At 36.6% G+C, this 18,036-nt stretch overlaps 3 protein-coding genes across 5 annotated transcripts; 1 reads left to right on the top strand and 2 right to left on the bottom strand.

Moving 5' to 3' along the window:
- Positions 1 to 1,485: 1,485 nt before the first annotated feature.
- LOC148919312 (cytochrome P450 97B2, chloroplastic-like) lies at positions 1,486 to 7,171 on the top strand. Of its 2 annotated transcripts, none has more exons than XR_016124992.1 (14): positions 1,486 to 1,745; positions 2,293 to 2,473; positions 2,823 to 2,930; positions 3,460 to 3,544; positions 3,707 to 3,945; positions 4,372 to 4,545; positions 4,708 to 4,755; positions 4,875 to 4,934; positions 5,247 to 5,333; positions 5,472 to 5,560; positions 6,016 to 6,107; positions 6,260 to 6,321; positions 6,501 to 6,675; positions 6,770 to 7,171. XR_016124992.1 is itself a non-coding variant. In XM_089047791.1 (14 exons), exons 1-14 carry the CDS (start codon positions 1,603 to 1,605, stop codon positions 6,992 to 6,994), a joined length of 1,740 nt encoding a protein of 579 aa, XP_088903917.1. In that variant the 5' UTR covers positions 1,486 to 1,602; the 3' UTR covers positions 6,995 to 7,171. The 2 variants fall into 2 exon arrangements, 1 of the variants encoding a protein (XP_088903917.1); XM_089047791.1 differs by having other exon boundaries at positions 6,529 to 6,675.
- A 391-nt stretch (positions 7,172 to 7,562) lies between these two features.
- LOC148919311 (protein FAR1-RELATED SEQUENCE 2-like) lies at positions 7,563 to 11,513 on the bottom strand. The gene is given in 10 exon segments (XM_089047790.1): positions 7,563 to 7,851; positions 7,940 to 8,008; positions 8,115 to 8,180; positions 8,266 to 8,328; positions 8,415 to 8,480; positions 8,608 to 8,673; positions 8,779 to 8,835; positions 8,925 to 10,640; positions 10,642 to 11,086; positions 11,387 to 11,513. Coding segments are annotated over 9 exon segments (2,574 nt in total). The 5' UTR covers positions 11,038 to 11,086; positions 11,387 to 11,513; the 3' UTR covers positions 7,563 to 7,776.
- Positions 11,514 to 12,563: 1,050 nt separating this feature from the next.
- Positions 12,564 to 17,492, bottom strand: LOC103329001 (protein FAR-RED IMPAIRED RESPONSE 1). Of its 2 annotated transcripts, none has more exons than XM_008231433.3 (8): positions 17,299 to 17,492; positions 14,021 to 16,249; positions 13,883 to 13,939; positions 13,553 to 13,621; positions 13,390 to 13,458; positions 13,218 to 13,286; positions 13,068 to 13,115; positions 12,564 to 12,974 (listed from the first exon to the last, which is right to left on the bottom strand). In XM_008231433.3, exons 2-8 carry the CDS (start codon positions 16,169 to 16,171, stop codon positions 12,918 to 12,920), a joined length of 2,520 nt encoding a protein of 839 aa, XP_008229655.1. In that variant the 5' UTR covers positions 16,172 to 16,249; positions 17,299 to 17,492; the 3' UTR covers positions 12,564 to 12,917. The 2 variants fall into 2 exon arrangements, with proteins under 2 accessions (XP_008229655.1, XP_088904072.1); XM_089047946.1 differs by having other exon boundaries at positions 12,808 to 12,974; positions 13,048 to 13,115.
- Positions 17,493 to 18,036: the final 544 nt, after the last annotated feature.

Here is an 18,036-nt window from a genome sequence, read left to right as displayed (position 1 = left end):
TTTTTTTTCTTTGAACTCACATGCAAATTGGTCTTCAATTTGCCTCACAAAATGATAAACTGAAGTCTCACCTCTCAACCAGCAGAAGGAGAGTCAAAGAAGAGAACATGTGTTAGGCAGGGACACATGATAAGATTTAAGAATATAAATACAAGAACGTGATATCAAAATTCAAACAGATGACGGCCTTATATATTTAGCACACGTTCCTTTTGACCACTGACCAGTGTTCAGTTTTCTTAAAATGACTCCATAAGGCTTGGCTGGACTACAACTCAATCTGCGGCAGCATTGACCAACTGGTTTCTTCTTTTACTGTCTGTTAAATTCCATCAGCCTCCCTTCCCTACTGATGTTAAAAGCATCTCAGTCTCTGAAACATGGGAATGGCTTCTCCAATGTGTGTGTGAAAATGGGTTCTGATCCCTCAGACAATTCAGTAATTTTACTAACCGATCTTCTTCTCTACGATTGTCTCCGCTCTCAGCTGTTTATATTGTCTGCACTCTGTAGTCGGTGAAAAATAGTCAATGTGGGCCATCCTTACACACAACCCGGGAATCTGGATTTCCCCGCTTTCAAATTTGTCAACAACTTTATTGGTGGGGAATAGTCAACAAAAAACATACATATATGAATGAACTATCTCGTGCATCTAGCCATCCTTGAATAAGCCAAGAAACGTGATGTGCTAAGATCAGTCGTTCACACTCCATTGTTCGTAAGGTTGCTCACTCTTCGGTGTATGGTCCCTTTAGCATTTCTTATAATGAATTGATGTTTGTAATTAGACACCTTTTCAGTCAAGTACAACTCATAAACAGTTGAGAATAGTCCATGCGTGCATGAACATTTCAGTTAGAAGTTCTTTTGTTGAATTGATAGTTGCAATTAGAAACCAAAGGCCCAACAGTCTTGGGTTTATGAGTTATGATTAGGCCCATATATAAAATAAGCCTGGGCCACTAACTTCACGCAACAGTAAGGAATCATAGGAGCAGTGTTTACCAAACGGAAGTGGACTCACTCAACTAAGCATGAAGAAAGTGAACAAGGAAGCAGACAGCCATTTACTAATTCATTGATGAATTTGTGCACTTTGTTAGGTCAGGCTCTGGATAATTTGGCTTTCCTGATTTTTAGTGGGGCAGGCAGGCAGATGAGTGTGACAAAAAAATATACAAATTTATAAATAAACCTAATATTTTTTTTTTTTTTGAAAAATAAACCAATACTGTATTATTTATAAAAAATTCAAATACTATTTAAACATGTAAACACACTCAAAATCAATAATTATATATTTTTTGGGTGTGTTTATAAATGAATTTTGAGTGTGTGTAAAGATGGGTTTTGGGTGTGTTTATAAAGTGTTTTGATAATGAGTTTTTTTATAATTTCAATCCCATTTTGAGTGTTTTAGTGAAACACCCAAAAAAGTAACCACCCACAAATTCTTTTTTCTCCCATGTTTGTTTACGTCATTCTTCCAACATGTTAGTGTTGTGTATTGCTGTGTTGCAAATATCCCAAGTACTAAGATATCCCCAGCTGAACCCACACTGCTCAAAACTCTAAGAACTGTCTGCTGCTTATTGCCTAATGGCCATGGCTGGTTACTCTCTGTTGCATCCCTCTCCCCCAGCTCTTATTAATGTCAACTTTCAGAAAAGTGAATTTGGTCATTTCCACTCTTCAACCACCACTCATCTTCTCAATTCCAAGTCCACCACTCATCCTATCAGGTATTTCTCTTTCTTCAACTTTTGCTGATAGTGTTTTCTGCAGTAATAACATGATGGCCATATACTCATTTAAGCAGTTAAAACATTTTCTAGCTTCTGGGTTTCTTGGAGAAGTTGATATTTCAATTACAATTTAAATGTTTTAGTTTCTTTACATGAGAGAGAGAGAGAGAGAGAGAGAGAGATTCTAACTTGCGTTTCTGCTTCCTATTCCACAATTTCTGGGATTCTCCTTTTTTTTTATGCCTAGCTTATAATTTGTGTTTTCCTTTTCTTCCTGCAATCGGTTTGGCATGCTTTCTCCGTATGTTTTATCTGAATTCAATAGAAGAAAAAGAAAAGACAAGAAAAATTGAAAGTTGTATTTCAGTTTGTTTCCCAGAGAAAAAAAAAACTCTTTGAAGTATGTTTTGTACAATATAAACAGAGTGAGTAATGAGTACCATGTAGCTTGAGCAGAATATATTGGACTTCCTATTTCTTTTCCGTTTTACGCCTTATCTTTATTGTAGAATTATGGAATATGATGTGAATTTTCTGAATGTAGGTGCCAATCAACTAGTACTGATGAACCAAAAACAAGAAGAAAGTTATTGGACAATGCAAGCAACCTCCTTACCAATTTTTTGAGTGGGGGAAGCCTTGGGTCTATGCCCATAGCTGAAGGTGCAGTCTCGGATTTGTTTGCTCGGCCTCTCTTCTTTGCATTGTATGACTGGTTCTTAGAGGTATGCATCCTTCACAAATTTTGGTCTTTGGATCCTTCAATTTAAAGTGTACTTTACTGTCATGAATTCATGTTTGATGGCTGCTCTGCTGGTTGATTGGGTTTAGCCCCCTTGGATGTGGGTTGTAGTAGGGTAGACATGGAGACAGATGGTTGGGTAGAGAGGTTCAATCAATTGTTCATTTTCTTGTTTGAGATTAAAATTTCGATGGCATATACAGATTAAAAAATCTCAGTTTTCTGGAGTACCTTGCAGCTGTGGGGACTGGGACTTTGTTATTTGGGCCTTCTGAGCTCTACTGTTCATAATTATTTTCCTTTTCTCTACAAACTTTTGTTTGTTTTGGCAGCATGGCTCCGTGTATAAGCTTGCGTTTGGACCAAAAGCATTTGTTGTTGTATCAGATCCTATTGTTGCAAGGCATATTCTTCGAGAGAATGCATTTAGTTATGACAAGGTACTACCTAATAATATGCTTCTGGACTCCCCTCGTTTAACAAGAGTTTGTTTTGTTGTTTCTATTTTCATTCTCCATGTCTATAATGTACTCATTGTTGGTAGATTATGTTCCTTTAAAAAAAAAGTTTTCAAATCATAGTCTTGATTTGGTATCTTTACTCAAAAGTTACTTTGCTCACACCATTTGTTTGAACTGACAGGTTATATGGATAACCTTTGCAAAACAGTGTTATGCTCCATCCTGGCCCCCCTCCTCTCCCCTCTCCTCTCTCTCCCTCCCCACCCATTGATAAACAATATTAGTTTATCACATAACATTTGCTATCATGTTTAACCTTTTTTCAGTTGGGTTCATTTAATTTTGAATTATTTTCTAATTTCCTTTTAGTCATCTCAATCAGTTAAGTAAGAATAAGATATACAGATGTGTATATATATTTAATTTTTAAGCTGTTTTACTCCACTCATTTTTACTTATTCTAATCTGCTGTGCCCAAATTGGTTGTGGTTTCACACTTGTACATTAGGGAGTTCTGGCTGATATTCTAGAACCAATAATGGGCAAAGGACTTATACCTGCTGATCTTGGTACTTGGAAGCAGAGGAGAAGAGGTGAGTAGTAACAATTAATTTTTGTTTCAGGGAAAAAAAACAATTAATATTTTAGTGTTTGCACCGCAGGTTAGGGCAAAGAGTAAGGTATTTGTATTTGAAGTTTGTAACTTATAGCGGTCCATTATACAGAGACTTACCAGCCATAAGCTGATTTTGCAGTTATTGCTCCTGGGTTCCATTCCTTATACTTGGAAGCAATGGTTAAAACATTTAGAAATTGTTCAGAGAGAACAATATTAAAATTTGAGAAGCTTCTAGAAAGAGAGAACTTGCATGATGAGAAGACAATTGAGTTGGATCTTGAAGCAGAGTTTTCGAATTTGGCTCTTGATATTATTGGACTTGGTGTCTTCAACTATGACTTCGGTTCTGTTACTAAAGAATCTCCTGTAATCAAGGTTTGGCAAAGGAACATTTATTCTAATGATTTTGTAATGGTTGTATCTGGCATTCAGCGCATTCCATCATGATGTCTTTTTTCAAACCAACATTTGGTTTTCTTATTCTGTTGTCTATACATCTTATAGAAGTTCTTATTCTACCAACTTCTGGAGTGAACTAAAGTGTACAATCAAATCACTGAATAGAATACTAATATACTTTTTTCTTTCTTTTCTTTCTAAATAATTGATTTTTTCTTGCCTAGCTTCTAAATAGTTGACTAATTATTGTGAACTGTTACTCTATTTGAGTATATGATATCACACTTTTTCCCCTTTAATTATTATTATTATTATTATTATTATTAGATATTGATTTAGCATTCATGTTATTATGCTTAATGCTAAGCGTTCATATTCAGCTCTTTTGCAAATACATTACAGGCAGTTTATGGCACACTTTTTGAAGCTGAACATAGGTCCACCTTTTATATCCCATATTGGAAATTTCCCCTGGCAAGGTGGATAGTCCCCAGGCAACGGAAGTTCCATGGTGATCTGAAGGTTATAAATGATTGTCTTGATGGACTTATCAGAAATGCAAAAGACACCAGACAGGTTAGATGAAACTTAAGCTGAATTAAGTGGACGTGGGAGAATATGTAATATCATATCTACACAGTCGTGCAAAAATTGATGTTTTATTGTATTATTGGAAACAGATGTTAAAAAACTAATTTTCCAGTACCTAGAACTTTATTTGATCACATTCTGTGACAGGAGACGGATGTTGAGAAACTGCAACAAAGGGACTACTTAAATCTGAAGGTGGGAAAACCTCCAACTGAAAATATAATCCAATTTTTCTGAACTCTATTTATAAGTGATACAGTTAGGAGCTTTGCAGAAGGGTTAAAATTCTGGCATTGTAACTATAAAGTTTGCAGGATGCAAGCCTACTGCGTTTCTTAGTTGACATTCGTGGAGCTGATGTTGATGATCGTCAGGTAAATACTTGCAAAACTTTAATGCTTTTAGATACAGGATTTCTGACCAAAATAATGAACATATATAGGATAAACTGATGTATCAGTACTTGTTCGATCACATTATTCCAACTGATCCAAATAGGGGTTTTCTTTTATTTCCCCTTGCACTTCATCAATGCCATGCTTTTTCTGTCTTTCTTTCTTTCTTCGCTCCCCTACCCACACTCCCATTTGAGGTGAATTCTCAGTTGTACACCATTATGGATTGGACCTGTTTTGAGACAGTGGTCCTCTTTGGGCATTCATAACATTACCTGTGGATTTTGACAGCTTAGGGATGACTTGATGACAATGCTTATTGCTGGCCATGAAACGACAGCTGCTGTCCTTACTTGGGCTGTTTTCTTCCTTGCACAAGTATGATTCTTCATTTCTAACTTAAATTCTTCAGAATAAAGTTATGCTTAATGTTTGTTAATGGCTTCTTTGCACCACTGAGCTCTTTCATCCTCACATATGTGACGACATAGATGAAATTCACTTGCTTTGTTGCAGAACCCATCCAAGATGAAGAAAGCACAAGCAGAGATTGATTCAGTACTTGGACAGGATGGACCAAATCTTGAATCAATTAAAAAACTGGAGTACGCCCCTAAGACATTTACTGAACTTGTTCCATTCACTTGTATATGCACTGCATTTATCATTGAAGCAATGAAACTCATCAATATTTAGTTATGTAGCTGGATTTGAGGTCAAAGTTGGGTTAGAGGGAAAGGAGAATGAACTGAATTTTGAACATTGATACAAATGGGAGGGGCAAGTCTGTGAATCATCTTTTGATGCATTTGCCGGTGGCTTAGGAGATTAGGAGCTTTGTCTTCTTTATCTGAATGAACTCTAAGCCTCTAACAGGTTTAAACAGGTTTGAACAAGGCTTTCCAATCTCATTTTGAGCTTAAGTGAACCCAGAAACCACCAATGAATGCCAAGCTGAGGCACAATGATTACTTCAACTTGCCTCTTTTTCACCCTTATTGGAATCTCAAAGTATAATGATGTTATTCATGTGGTTTTTTCTTTTCTTTTTGTCTTTCAGGTACGTAAGACTTATTGTTGTAGAGTCGCTTCGTTTATTTCCCCAGCCCCCCTTGCTTGTTAGACGTTCTCTCAAGTCAGATACACTACCAGGTATTATTTAAATGTTCTTATATACCTTCAGATGAAACTTCAAGTTTTACGACATTGTGTTTTATGGATTTATTTTCTTTACAAATCATACAACAAATATTTATTTCTGGTCAAATCTAGGATAAGAAAGGGGCTTTATATCCATTGTGCAGGAGGGTACAACGGTGAAAAAGATGGTTATGCGATTCCTGCTGGGACTGATATCTTCCTTTCTGTGAGTACAGCATTTAAGTTCCTCCTTTATTTATGAATTTCTTTAAAATATAAATTGCAACTGCTCCTTAGTTAAGGTAATGCTAAGTCAGGGCCTCAGCTCTATCTATCAATGTGGTATTTCCATGAGCTTGATTCTATGCTCTAAGCTTGCCTGGCACTCTCTCTTACAATCCATAGTTTTATATTCCAAAAACTTTCCACTCAGGTATACAATCTCCATAGATCTCCATATTTTTGGGACAATCCTAATGAATTTGAACCAGAAAGGTTTTTAGTGCCAAAGAAGAGTGAGGTTGAAGGATGGGCTGGTTTCGACCCTTCTCGAATTCCCGGTGCATTGTACCCAGGCGAGGTTATTACTAGTCACTTCCCCTTTCGAATCATACATTCATGTTCTCACATTGATGACATCTATCAAGTAATGACTTTATGATTGCAATTATCAGATTACAGCAGATTTTGCCTTCTTGCCTTTTGGCGGAGGGCCAAGAAAATGCGTAGGAGACCAATTTGCCCTCATGGAGTCAACTGTAACATTGGCTATGCTGTTGCAGAAGTTCACTGTAGAGCTAAAAGGGTCTCCAGAATCCGTGGAACAAGTTACAGGGGCAACAATCCATACAAAGAATGGATTGTGGTGCAAATTAAGGAAGAGGTCCGATGTACGGTGACTTACGGAATACGATATACAGATGGGACACTGATAGGGATATTGATGATAATTGTCCAGTGTATTCTTCTTGTTACCACTTACCAGCTACAGGCTTTGAACTTAACAGAATTATTTTCTTTTTTGAGAATAATTTTGTTAGCAATGAAAACGGAAGAGAGTTGCATTGTCCAACAAATACGCAATAGTAATAAACGCAAACTGCGTCAGACTTTTGCAGGGATAGTTTTATAATTTGATTGAACTTGAACATAATTTCATGTCACTATGTGAGAGCAGAAGGAAAGCAAATACACGATCCTTTTTTCAGTTTTCAAACAAACTTTGCACGAGGCAAGCATTGACTTCCTTCTCGTGCAAAATCCAGAAGTCGGTTTGGTCAATGATATCACATTTCTGATGTCTTTGTATACTAAGAGCTGTTGAACCAACGTATATCAGAGTTATCCATACAATAGTTTACAGATATTAAGTAGGCATAGATTTATTATATTCTAACCCTAATATATATACGAGTCTAAAAGTTGGCATGCAGTTTCAAAAGAAAAGATAAACGTAGTGGATTACGGTGCGACATAAATTCTATTTATATCTATCGAACATCTTTATGTACAATTGTTCAATTATAAAAATTAAAAATACAAAGAAACGTCTATATCAGCCCAAAAAAAAAAAAACTTGCTTATAAGAGTTCAATCTTTTTTAATCTCCGTTTACAAACGTGAGGCTTAATTTACAACTGGGCACTAGTCTTCATCTCAATGGATGGCCATGGTCTATCGGCTATTGCGTTTGGTGCTTACCATGCGGGCGCTTTGATGCATTGCCGTGAAAGTGTGAGGAGCCTGCAGAATGTTCCTGCAGCCAAAGAGCCATAAAGCTCATGAGATGAAAATCCAATGCCAAATAGAAAACCAGGGTCCAATGGGACTACTTAAATGCCCACCATATCTTGCAGATTGCCCTGAATGTCAAAACAGCTCTGTACAGTTGGTGATCTGAAACTAAGTTGACCCTGCAATTAAAGAAAGAGGCCCCAAAAGAAAAATACTGCTTATTTAGTAATTCTATGTGATGAACCATACTGCTTCATAGAATGCCAAGAACCAAACAACCCGTACCATTCCTCGCATACTCTGTTGGGTCCCATAGTGACCAACACGTGTTGGTAATGAATGCAACTGTCCCTGTAGAAAATCAAAAGAAAATGTTTGCCTTCTGTTTTTTTTTAATGAAAAATCATCAGGGTCAGAACAAAGGCATGGATTGTACCTGTGTGGCCTGCTGATTGCCATAATAACCATCACTGATGGGAGCAATTGAGTTCATCTGTCCCTGATATACAAGTAATAAACAATCCTTGACATAAATTTCTCAATTAGAACTTTAAGAGCTGTAGTCCGGAAGAAAATATGTCATACCATTCCTGGCATACTCTGTTGAGCACCGTAATAGCTATCAAGACCACGAGATCTTGAACCATGTTCCTGCAAAAACATATAACATCCCATTTAAAAAAAAATTCATAATAACAAATTGTAATACTGCAGGGTGTATGCATATCGACAAGCTCTTATTGCAATATCTCGGAATAACTTAGGTGTTTCATATTACCCCTTCCAATTCTTGCTGAGGAACGTAACAATTATCACGGTTATGTGCTCTGGATTTCATCTGTTCCTACATTTAAATCCATAATGAAGTGTACTATAATATATTACAGTCCAAAACAAACAAATTCTCTGTGAGTGAGAAATTCAGAACAAAAGTGATCATGAGACAAACCATCTGCTGGCAGCTGTCTTGCAACCTGATAGTTAGGCTATCTTGTTCAGTCTGCGCCTACAGTATACATAAAATATACCTCAGGGCACATATCAATTAGGATGACCTAGAAAATTATACAAGCCAAAGATCAAGCCTTAACCAACCTTTCTTTTTTTGTATGTTTTCTTTTTCTTAGAAGACTTTGCCATATTGCTGCTGGGATTGACTTCTTCCACATCATTAAAACCATGATTAGCTGACATGTTGGCTTCGGAAACAGTTCTTACAGAATTATTGGCATCCACACAATGTTTCAATGCTGCCTCTAATGCCTGAAATGCAATGTGGTAAGTTTCTGGAGATAAAGACCCCTCTTCACCCAATTTAACAGCTAATTTACACAGATCGTTGAAACGTTGCACTCTGTAGTTAAGCCTCTTCGGTCCATCACTAACAGTACACCTAACTTTTGCATCCTTCGTCCAACGCTTCAAAATATAATGGGATGGGATACTGGAAACACCAGACACTTGGAGGACCAGAATTGCATGTCTGCAGAGAAAACCTTTGTATTCAAATGAATGACATGAACAACATACTTTTAATTCTGCATCATTCCAAGAAACAGTAAAATTTTGGCGTTCTTCCAAATCATCAACCCGGAAAATTGCAGTTGCTTCATTTTCACTGTCTTTCTGCAATTGACAAGAAGCTAGTCCCAAAACCTCGACCTTAAATTTTTTAAATACAGAACCTGTATAGATAGTTGCCATTTGTTTTTCAAAAGTTGAGAGAGATCTTAATCCAGGTTGTTTATCCTGTGTTTCAAGAGCAGCATTAACTTCCATGTCATACATATCTTTCTGAAATCCTTTGTACTGCTCAATAAAATCGTTAACTGTAGCTTCTTGAGATATGTACCTATCAAAGAATGAAGTTATACTTCCAGATCGCTCCCTTGTAGACATTCCAGCCATAAATGAATCCTGCATATAAGTTGGAACCCACTTTTTACGATCTTCAAACAATGAGTGAACCCACTCATTTTCTCTTAGTTCAAATCTATCAACCAATTTCCACCATTTCTTTTCAAATTGTTCAACTGTCCAGGACCGGTAAATGCATTTGTTGAATTTTTCCATGAATATTTCATTCTCCTTTATGAAAAAACCCACATTTTCAGGAATCCTGCTCAATACATGCCATAAACAAAAACAATGGTATGCATCAGTAAATACATCTGCTACAGCTTCTTTCAAGTATTTGTCTTGATCAGTGATAATCAGTCTTGGAGCTTGGCCACCCACTACTTTAAGCCATGTCCGCATTAACCAAACAAAAGCTGGGATGGTCTCTTCTCCCATCAATGCACATCCAAGCAAAATGTACTGGAAGTGATGGTTGACTCCAACAATAGGAACAAAAGGAATTCTATAATTGTTTCTAACATAGTAAGTGTCAAAGAAGACTGCATCACAAAAACTACTATAATCATGCCTGCATTTTGCATCAATCCAAAATACACTTCTCAGTCGTTTTTCATGGTCAAAATCTATTGCATAGAAGAAGTTGGGATCCTCGTCCTGCATACACATAAAATGTTCGAACATTACTCTCACATCTTCCTCACCTAAAGCTGACTGTAGACCTTTCTTTTGGCAGGCAACAGTAGCAGGTTTCTTGTTTCTTCCACTGATAGCATAAATAAAATCATCTGGGCACATTTCATGGTTGTGCTCCTTTATGAAACTATGTACAACCCATTTCCCATCATCTTTCCTCTTTATATGCAAGCTAGCTTTGCAGTCTGTCTTTGTTATACATAATCTTGGATTGACAGTTGTTCCAGACTCGCGCTTGCTTCCGAATCTAGAACATGCTAATTTTTATATCAATGAACTTTCCAGATTTTTTGGAGCGCCGACTGGCTTTAATTGTGATGCCAAATCCCACAGACCGAGCATATTCTCTGTAGTAAGAATAAGCTTCTTCCTTAGACTCAAATTCCAAACCATTTTGGGGTTCCTGAATTACTCTCTTCCCCTCATCAACAGCATTCAACCCCATATTTTTCGCATCATCTTGGGCCTGCAAACTACAAGCACTTTGGTTTGCATCCAATCCATCCGCTTCTTTAACATGTTCACTCGTTGTTGGTGAATTAACATGCTCCTCAACATTTTTCTCATCTGTGACATCTACAACATTAACATCCTTATCTGAACCAGTTTCTAACTTGTCCTGCTCACATGAAGGCAGTTCAAGATCTATCTCCATAGAAGAAAACAAAGCTTATGCAATACAAAAGCTCATTTAATTTAATTACCTGAAACACAAAAACGAATTACAAAAGCCAGGCATTAATTATTGCTATACCAAACACTGTGCAAGTATCATATTTCTCACATATTATACCCTCCAGAATATTAAAACTGAAAAGATAAGAAATTTTAAGCTTATTAACACTCTAAAAGCTTAAAATGAATAAATAATTATGACAATTATAAAAAACAATAAAATTCAAAGTAAATCTTCTTTGCTACCTATTTTGTACTCGGGATTCAAAATCTTAAAATAAATAGACTGAAAACAGAAGAATAAAAAAAGAAAGGAAATTGGTAATTACCCCTTTCTTAGGGAGCTGAGCATCTCCACTCAGTTATGAGAAATTATAAGACTTTGAGTGTTCCTTCAGTTTTTCTTCAACTTTCCAGAAACCAAACAGATAGTGAGTCCAAATACAATGGCGAAAATCAAGGTCAATGAAGCAAAGAGGGAATCATCAGAGTGCAGTGGTTGCACCTGCGCAAGTCACAAACCACGGACAGACTGAGAGAGAGAGAGAGAGAGAGAGAGAGAGAGAGAGATTCAAGTCCGAGACCGAATCATAATTGGTCGGGTTCAAGTTCGCGGGTATTTGTTTTGGGTCGGTTTTATATTTCACAAAAAAGAAGAAGAAGAAAACTTCTCAATTCCTATTACCCGTGATAATGTAATTATTTAACAATGCACATCACAATATTCATCAGGAAATGATAATAATCTTCTTTCTAACATTCTCTTTTAAATCTTCTCCATTTTTCTTATAACATGTGTCACTTCTCTCTCACTTAAAACAATATTTTTAATTACCAAAATAAACAATAAATAAAAATAAAAATAATTGAAGAATTTGTTTATTTTATATTTTAAACAAACAATAAAAATAATGCAAATATGGAAATACACTTAATATTTTTTTAGTTATTAAAAACATTGTTTTAATTTTTCAGTGAGAGAGAAATGACACATGTCATGAAGAGAAAGGAGAAGGTTTAAAAGAAAAGGTTAGAAAAAATGTTACTAGCATTCCCTATATTCATTTTTGTCTTCTTTCTTATTGAAAAACTCATAATCCAACCATGATCCCACTCGAGGGAGGCCCATTAATCCCTAACTCATAGTATGATATGATAATATTCAATGCCACGCCACGGTTTTACAAGCCATAACTGATTTGTTGAACTATCAATCGGGTCTAGTTCAATGAAAAATGACCTTAACTTGCAATTAGTGGTCTCAAATTTGACCTTCCATGACACGGTGACACCTTGATAATTTTAAACTCTCCAGGCATCCATAATCCATTTGCCTTAAAAGGAAAATTGCAATAAGCTGTCCACCTTTACATGAAAATTAACTCAGATAAATGAAGTTAGCATCCCAACTTCAACCATAACAAGGCCACGGAGCTTTTTTACGAAGAAGTAACTACAGAAGGCTAGAAATGTGCATGTCTCAGCAAACAGTATGAAATTCTCATCTTCGGCGCATTAATCACAATATTTGCACTAACTAGGCATTGATTGGTTGGTACATTCGAGTCCACTAAATGAATCTAAAATACACTTGACATGAGATTGCACTGCTTGCCCATTGTGATACAGTGTTACACTAAGGTTAACGAATTGGCAAGGTCATCCCCTTCATATACGAATACACATGGAGGATTTACCTTCTCTATGGAAGTTAACGTTGGCTTAAACAGCGCACCTCAGAACTGGAAAGAGAGGAGAAGTCAAAAGAGAGATCTCGAGCCACTACCTGGTTTAGTTTATGATTACAAACAAGTTCTAAGTACAACGTCAACCAACTCCAAGATGGCAAGCGTTTCTTCCTCATGAATGTCTTGAAGCGTCGCCATGCAACTGTGAAGATCTCAAATGAGGGTCATCCTGCAATTGCCCAATATAGTTAGTAAAAAACCACAGATAAAATCATTGGAGTTTCTTCAAGATACACGCATACATGCTATATTGCAAACAAACCTGCAAGCTGTAACTGAAACTAGTTGATGGTCTAAAGTCCAATTGTCCCTACATGATTAGGGCAAAATTTGAGAAATTTATCCTCTGAATATACAATACCTGGAAAATTTTCTCAAAAAAGTGAATCGCATTAGTATGAAAATACTATACCAGCCCATGAATGCTTTGTTGAGTCCCAAAAAAACCATCATGATTGGGTGCTATTGAATTCAGTTGTCCCTATAAGCAAGATAAAACCAATTAAATTGAAATATAATATCGTGTCTGTATGGTTCTAAAGGGAATCCTTAGATATAATGGTCACAACATTATTTTGACTTACCAGCCCTTGCATACTCTGCTGGTTAACATAGTAACTGTCATGGGGTGGCTCCATTAAGTTCAACTGTACCTGCAAAGACCAGTTACAAAACGTCATAAATGGTACAAGAAAAACGCCATGTAAAAATTGAAAATAAATTATACAAGAAAATAATATGCAATACCAGTCCATGCACATTCTGTTGGGCACCATAATATCCAGTAAGGGGTATACCATCTGAGCTTAAGTTATCCTACAAGCATAAATGCCCAAATTAAAGATATATCATTAAGATCACTGTAGGAAAAAAAAAATTCACAAACTTAGTCTGAACTATGTAAAGTACTCGAATGCCCATGATATTCAGTAGTTAAAGAGACAAAAGTAGGGATGTTGTTAGTAAATGGTGGATTGCATTCACGGAATATCTGCAAAATCAATAATTTCCTGATCCAGTGGACTTTAACACAGAACACCGAAATTAGATCTTAAATAAAATGAATAAAGGACAAACCATTTGCTGCAAGCTGTCTTGTGCTTCCACAAGTATAACATCTTGCTCTGCTTGCACCTGCAAAATAGAAACATACTTCCATGAACTTCCTTATTAAGTTTGACTCAAGCGAAGTCAACCATCAAGTTCAGAACATACCTTTCTTTTTCTATTTGTAATTTTCTTCCTACTTGTTTTTGATGCAAGGCTTCCTTGATTCTCTTCTTCTGCTTCACGAATACTATGAACAGTGCCACTAAAGTCTACGACAGTATTATTAGAGTTATTCACGTTCACACAATTCTTTAAAGCTTCAACAAGTGTGCGGAAAGCAATATTATAAGTTTCCTCAGATATTGATCCTTCTTCACTCAATTCAATGGCTCGTTTGCATAAATCATTGTAGCGTTGCACCCTAGTCTGTACTCGCTCTGTTTCTTCAACCATTGATTGCCTGCTTTTTGCATCTTTTGTCCATCTCTTCAAAATATAATGAAATGGGATGCTTGAGAGGCCACAAATTTGGAGAACAATCAGTGAATGTCTACAAAGAAAACCTTTGTACTCGAACAAACGACAGGAGCAAGAAACCTCTGACTTTGTTTCATTCCAGGTCACCATGAAATATTCATCCTTTTCACAGTCTTGAACTCTGAATGTAGTAGTTGGTCCGTCTTCATGTTCTTTCTTTGGCTGGCAGCCAACTACTCCCAAAACCTCAACTTGGAACTTTTTGAATACTGCATGAGTGTAAACTGTTGACATTTGTTTTTCCCAAGGAGAAGGAGATTTTAATGCAGGCTGTTTGTGCCATGTATCAAAATCTGCAATTGCTTCCTCTTCATACCTGTTTTGTAGAATTGTCCCATATTGTTTCACAAACTCTCTCAGAGTAATTTTCTTGTGTATGTATTTATCGAAGAAAGAGTTCATACTTTCAGAACGCTGAGTTGTACACATTCCAGCGAAAAAAGTATCTCCCATATAAGTAGGCACCCATCTTTTACGATCTTCATACAGCAACCGGATCCATTCGTCATCTTGAAGTTCAAATCTGGTAACCATCTTCCACCATCTCAAGTCAAACTGTTCGTCTGTCCAGGAATTAAAGATGCACTTGTTAAACTTTGGCAAGAAATTTTCGTGCCGTTTGATTACATGAGCAAGAGTTTCAGGGATCTTTTCCAATATATTCCAAAGTGTAAAGCAGTGGCGTGCATGTGGAAAGACTTCATCGATCGCTGCCTTCAAGGTTTGGTCTTGATCAGTGATAATCAATTTAGGACATTGCCCACCCATTGCTCTAAGCCACGTCTTCAACAACCATACAAATGTTGATTTAGTATCATCAGCAACCAACGCACAACCAAGCAACATTGACTGAAAGTGGTGGTTCACCCCAACAAAAGGAGCAAATGGCAACTTATCATTTATTTTGATATAAGAAGTATCAAAAGAGACAACATCATTAAAACTCCTATAATCACTCCGACTTTTTGCATCAACCCAAAACAAATTTCTCACACGCTGCTCTTCATTCAAATCTATTGCATAGAAGAAATTGGGATTCTCCTTCCGGATTCGCTTAAAGTATTCAAGCATTACTTGAGCATCTCCCTCATCTAGACCCAAGTCCCGGCATTTATCAAACTGATAGTTTGAATCAGTCGTAGCAAACCCAGTATTTTGATACCCACCAGATTGTCTAGACATTTCAACGTACATCTTTCTAGTTCGTTCACTAACTGCATGCAAAATGTCAATATTATTCTTTTCAGCTAACTTCACATTTCTATGAATCCGAAAATGATATGCTAGAGCAGGTAAAAGCTCATGATTATGCTCCTTTATGAATTCATGAATAATCCACTTTCCATCTGCCCTCCTCTTCACATGCATGCTGGCTTTGCAGTCCGTCTTTTTCACAGTTGGTCGACGACTAGTCCCACTATCCGACTCCGGTGTGACTCCATATCTGGAACATGCAAACTTGGCATCAATAAACTCTTTCGATTTCTTTGAACGCCGACTGTTTTTTATTGAAGTGGTGAATCCCATAGACTTGGCATATTCTTGATAAAATGAGTATGCTGCCTCATGTGATTCAAATTCAATGCCATTACAAGGTTCAAAATCTGTGTCTCCCTCAAACACTTGAATGTCCCTTTTAGGAGAGCTAATGACTACGCCACCTCTATTCTGCACTTCTTCCACAACAGCAACCATATTCATATTTTCACTTACTCTACCACCATTCATATTTTCTGGACCATCCACCACTGTTTCACCCAAATTTTGATTTCTATCCATGATGTTTAGTTAAAAGTAGTTTGTTATCTGTTTCTGAGAAGAGACTCTGATCTTCTAAACAGACCTTCATAGTAATACCTAAAAGATAAAAGGTATAATAAGAAACAATGATACGGTCATCAGAAAAACAAGTGCTTTTCAGGGTGTTCAAAAATACTCAGCGATCATCTCTGTTATTAGCAATATACTAACCAACTTGGCCAGCAAACCTAATAAAAACAAGTTATTGGACCACGTGGACACTCAAGAAGTCTCTGTCATTCTACTTGGCACTCTTTTATGGTGATGTAGAACACGCACGATTGCATCAAGCAAACCGTACCGAGTGCAAAAGACACAACTCTATCACTGTTGGTACCCAAAGTGCACCTCTCTTACCAAGTACACATACACACAAACATAGTTTGCCCGGTTCAAACTTCAAGCAACAATTGCCAACATATTTCATACGAAATTAAGATATAATCTAAAACTAGTATTTATAAATCAAATAGGAACTTAGCAAGCAAATAAAATAGTGCCAAATTATAAACAGCTAACCTCACATAATCTAGCACACTGAGCCCGTAAGTAAAGCATTAATGCAATAGTTGTGAATCTTCGGAAACCACGTGATGATTAGAGAAAAAGTTTCATTGCTTCACTCAAGTTTATTCACTGGAGCTTCTTATCAAATATCAAGAATGAACAAACGTGCGGCTAGAGTAACAGTAATGACAATTCCACAGGAGTTTGATTTTACTATGCTTGACTATTTCAGGTCCATTTTATCTATTAACAGTAATGACTGTTCCGTCAAATTGTGATTAATCAATGCCCGATAAAAAAAAAGTTATGGCCATTTTCACCCTCTGCTTGGCAGCTGAGAAAGCTGATGAAATGAACAGAAAAGACTAAAGTCCAGACACGTTTATGCTTTAACACATATTTGGGTCCAACAAAACAGCATATGATCACAATTATTAACTCAATTTTCCCATTTTGCGGCGATTTCTGAGCAACCAAACAGAAAACAAAACAAATTTTCCCAACCAAACCAACAAGTTTGAATAAGTTTAGAAAAACACAAGAAATAAGTAAAATATGAATTGAGAGAGAGAGAGAGAGAGAGAGAGAGAGAGAGAGACCTCAAGTGAAGGCAGCAGAATCAGAGAAGAAGGGTGGCTGATTTCCGCGAGTGGGCGAAAGCTTTCGAATTTGGGAAAGCTTAGGGCTTTGATCTTCTATTTTTGGGTAATTTTGGTTTATCATTTTGGGTTAATATCTGCTTCAGAGCCACAGGCGTGGCGCGTAGTTACTTGAATTATCGGCCTGAATGAATATGAATTTATGAACAACCCCTCCTAATTCAACACAAATGTGTTAGTGTTTTTACAGGGTTAATTATAGAAATGGTGACTAAATTATACCACTTTACATTTTGGTCCTTGAATTTTTATAGTGAATTCTGTATGGTGTTTTTGAGAGACCATTTCTATAATTAACCTTCTGTCTATGCGTTAGACTCCCAATTGTGAGAGTAGACGATTATCAGTTGTTGATACATCACATGCATCAACAGGTCACATATGAGCCTAGCATTGTTCATATGATAACTTTACATGTGTGACTTGTTAGTTGTAACTAATTGCTTTTTTTAACCATCAAACTTTGCAAAGGATCTACTAGTGTAGTGGTTTGGAGTATTTACTCCCTCAAGCAAGGTCTTGAGTTCGAGTCCTAGCATTCACGTAGTGTGTGTAAGTTTAGTATGCTATCGCCCCTCTCAATAGAAAAAGTCTCTCCAACGTGAGACTCTTAAGATATTATATTATATTACACTGTGAGACTTACATGATTAAAACTAGCATTACTTGTATGAAGTG

This window comes from Prunus mume, linkage group LG3 (genome assembly GCF_029339155.1).
Source record: "Prunus mume cultivar Tortuosa linkage group LG3, ASM2933915v1, whole genome shotgun sequence".
Classification (NCBI taxonomy): domain Eukaryota; kingdom Viridiplantae; phylum Streptophyta; class Magnoliopsida; order Rosales; family Rosaceae; genus Prunus; species Prunus mume.
The sequence above is the reverse complement of the archived record's forward strand: the minus strand, read 5'-3'. Positions and strand labels throughout refer to the sequence as shown.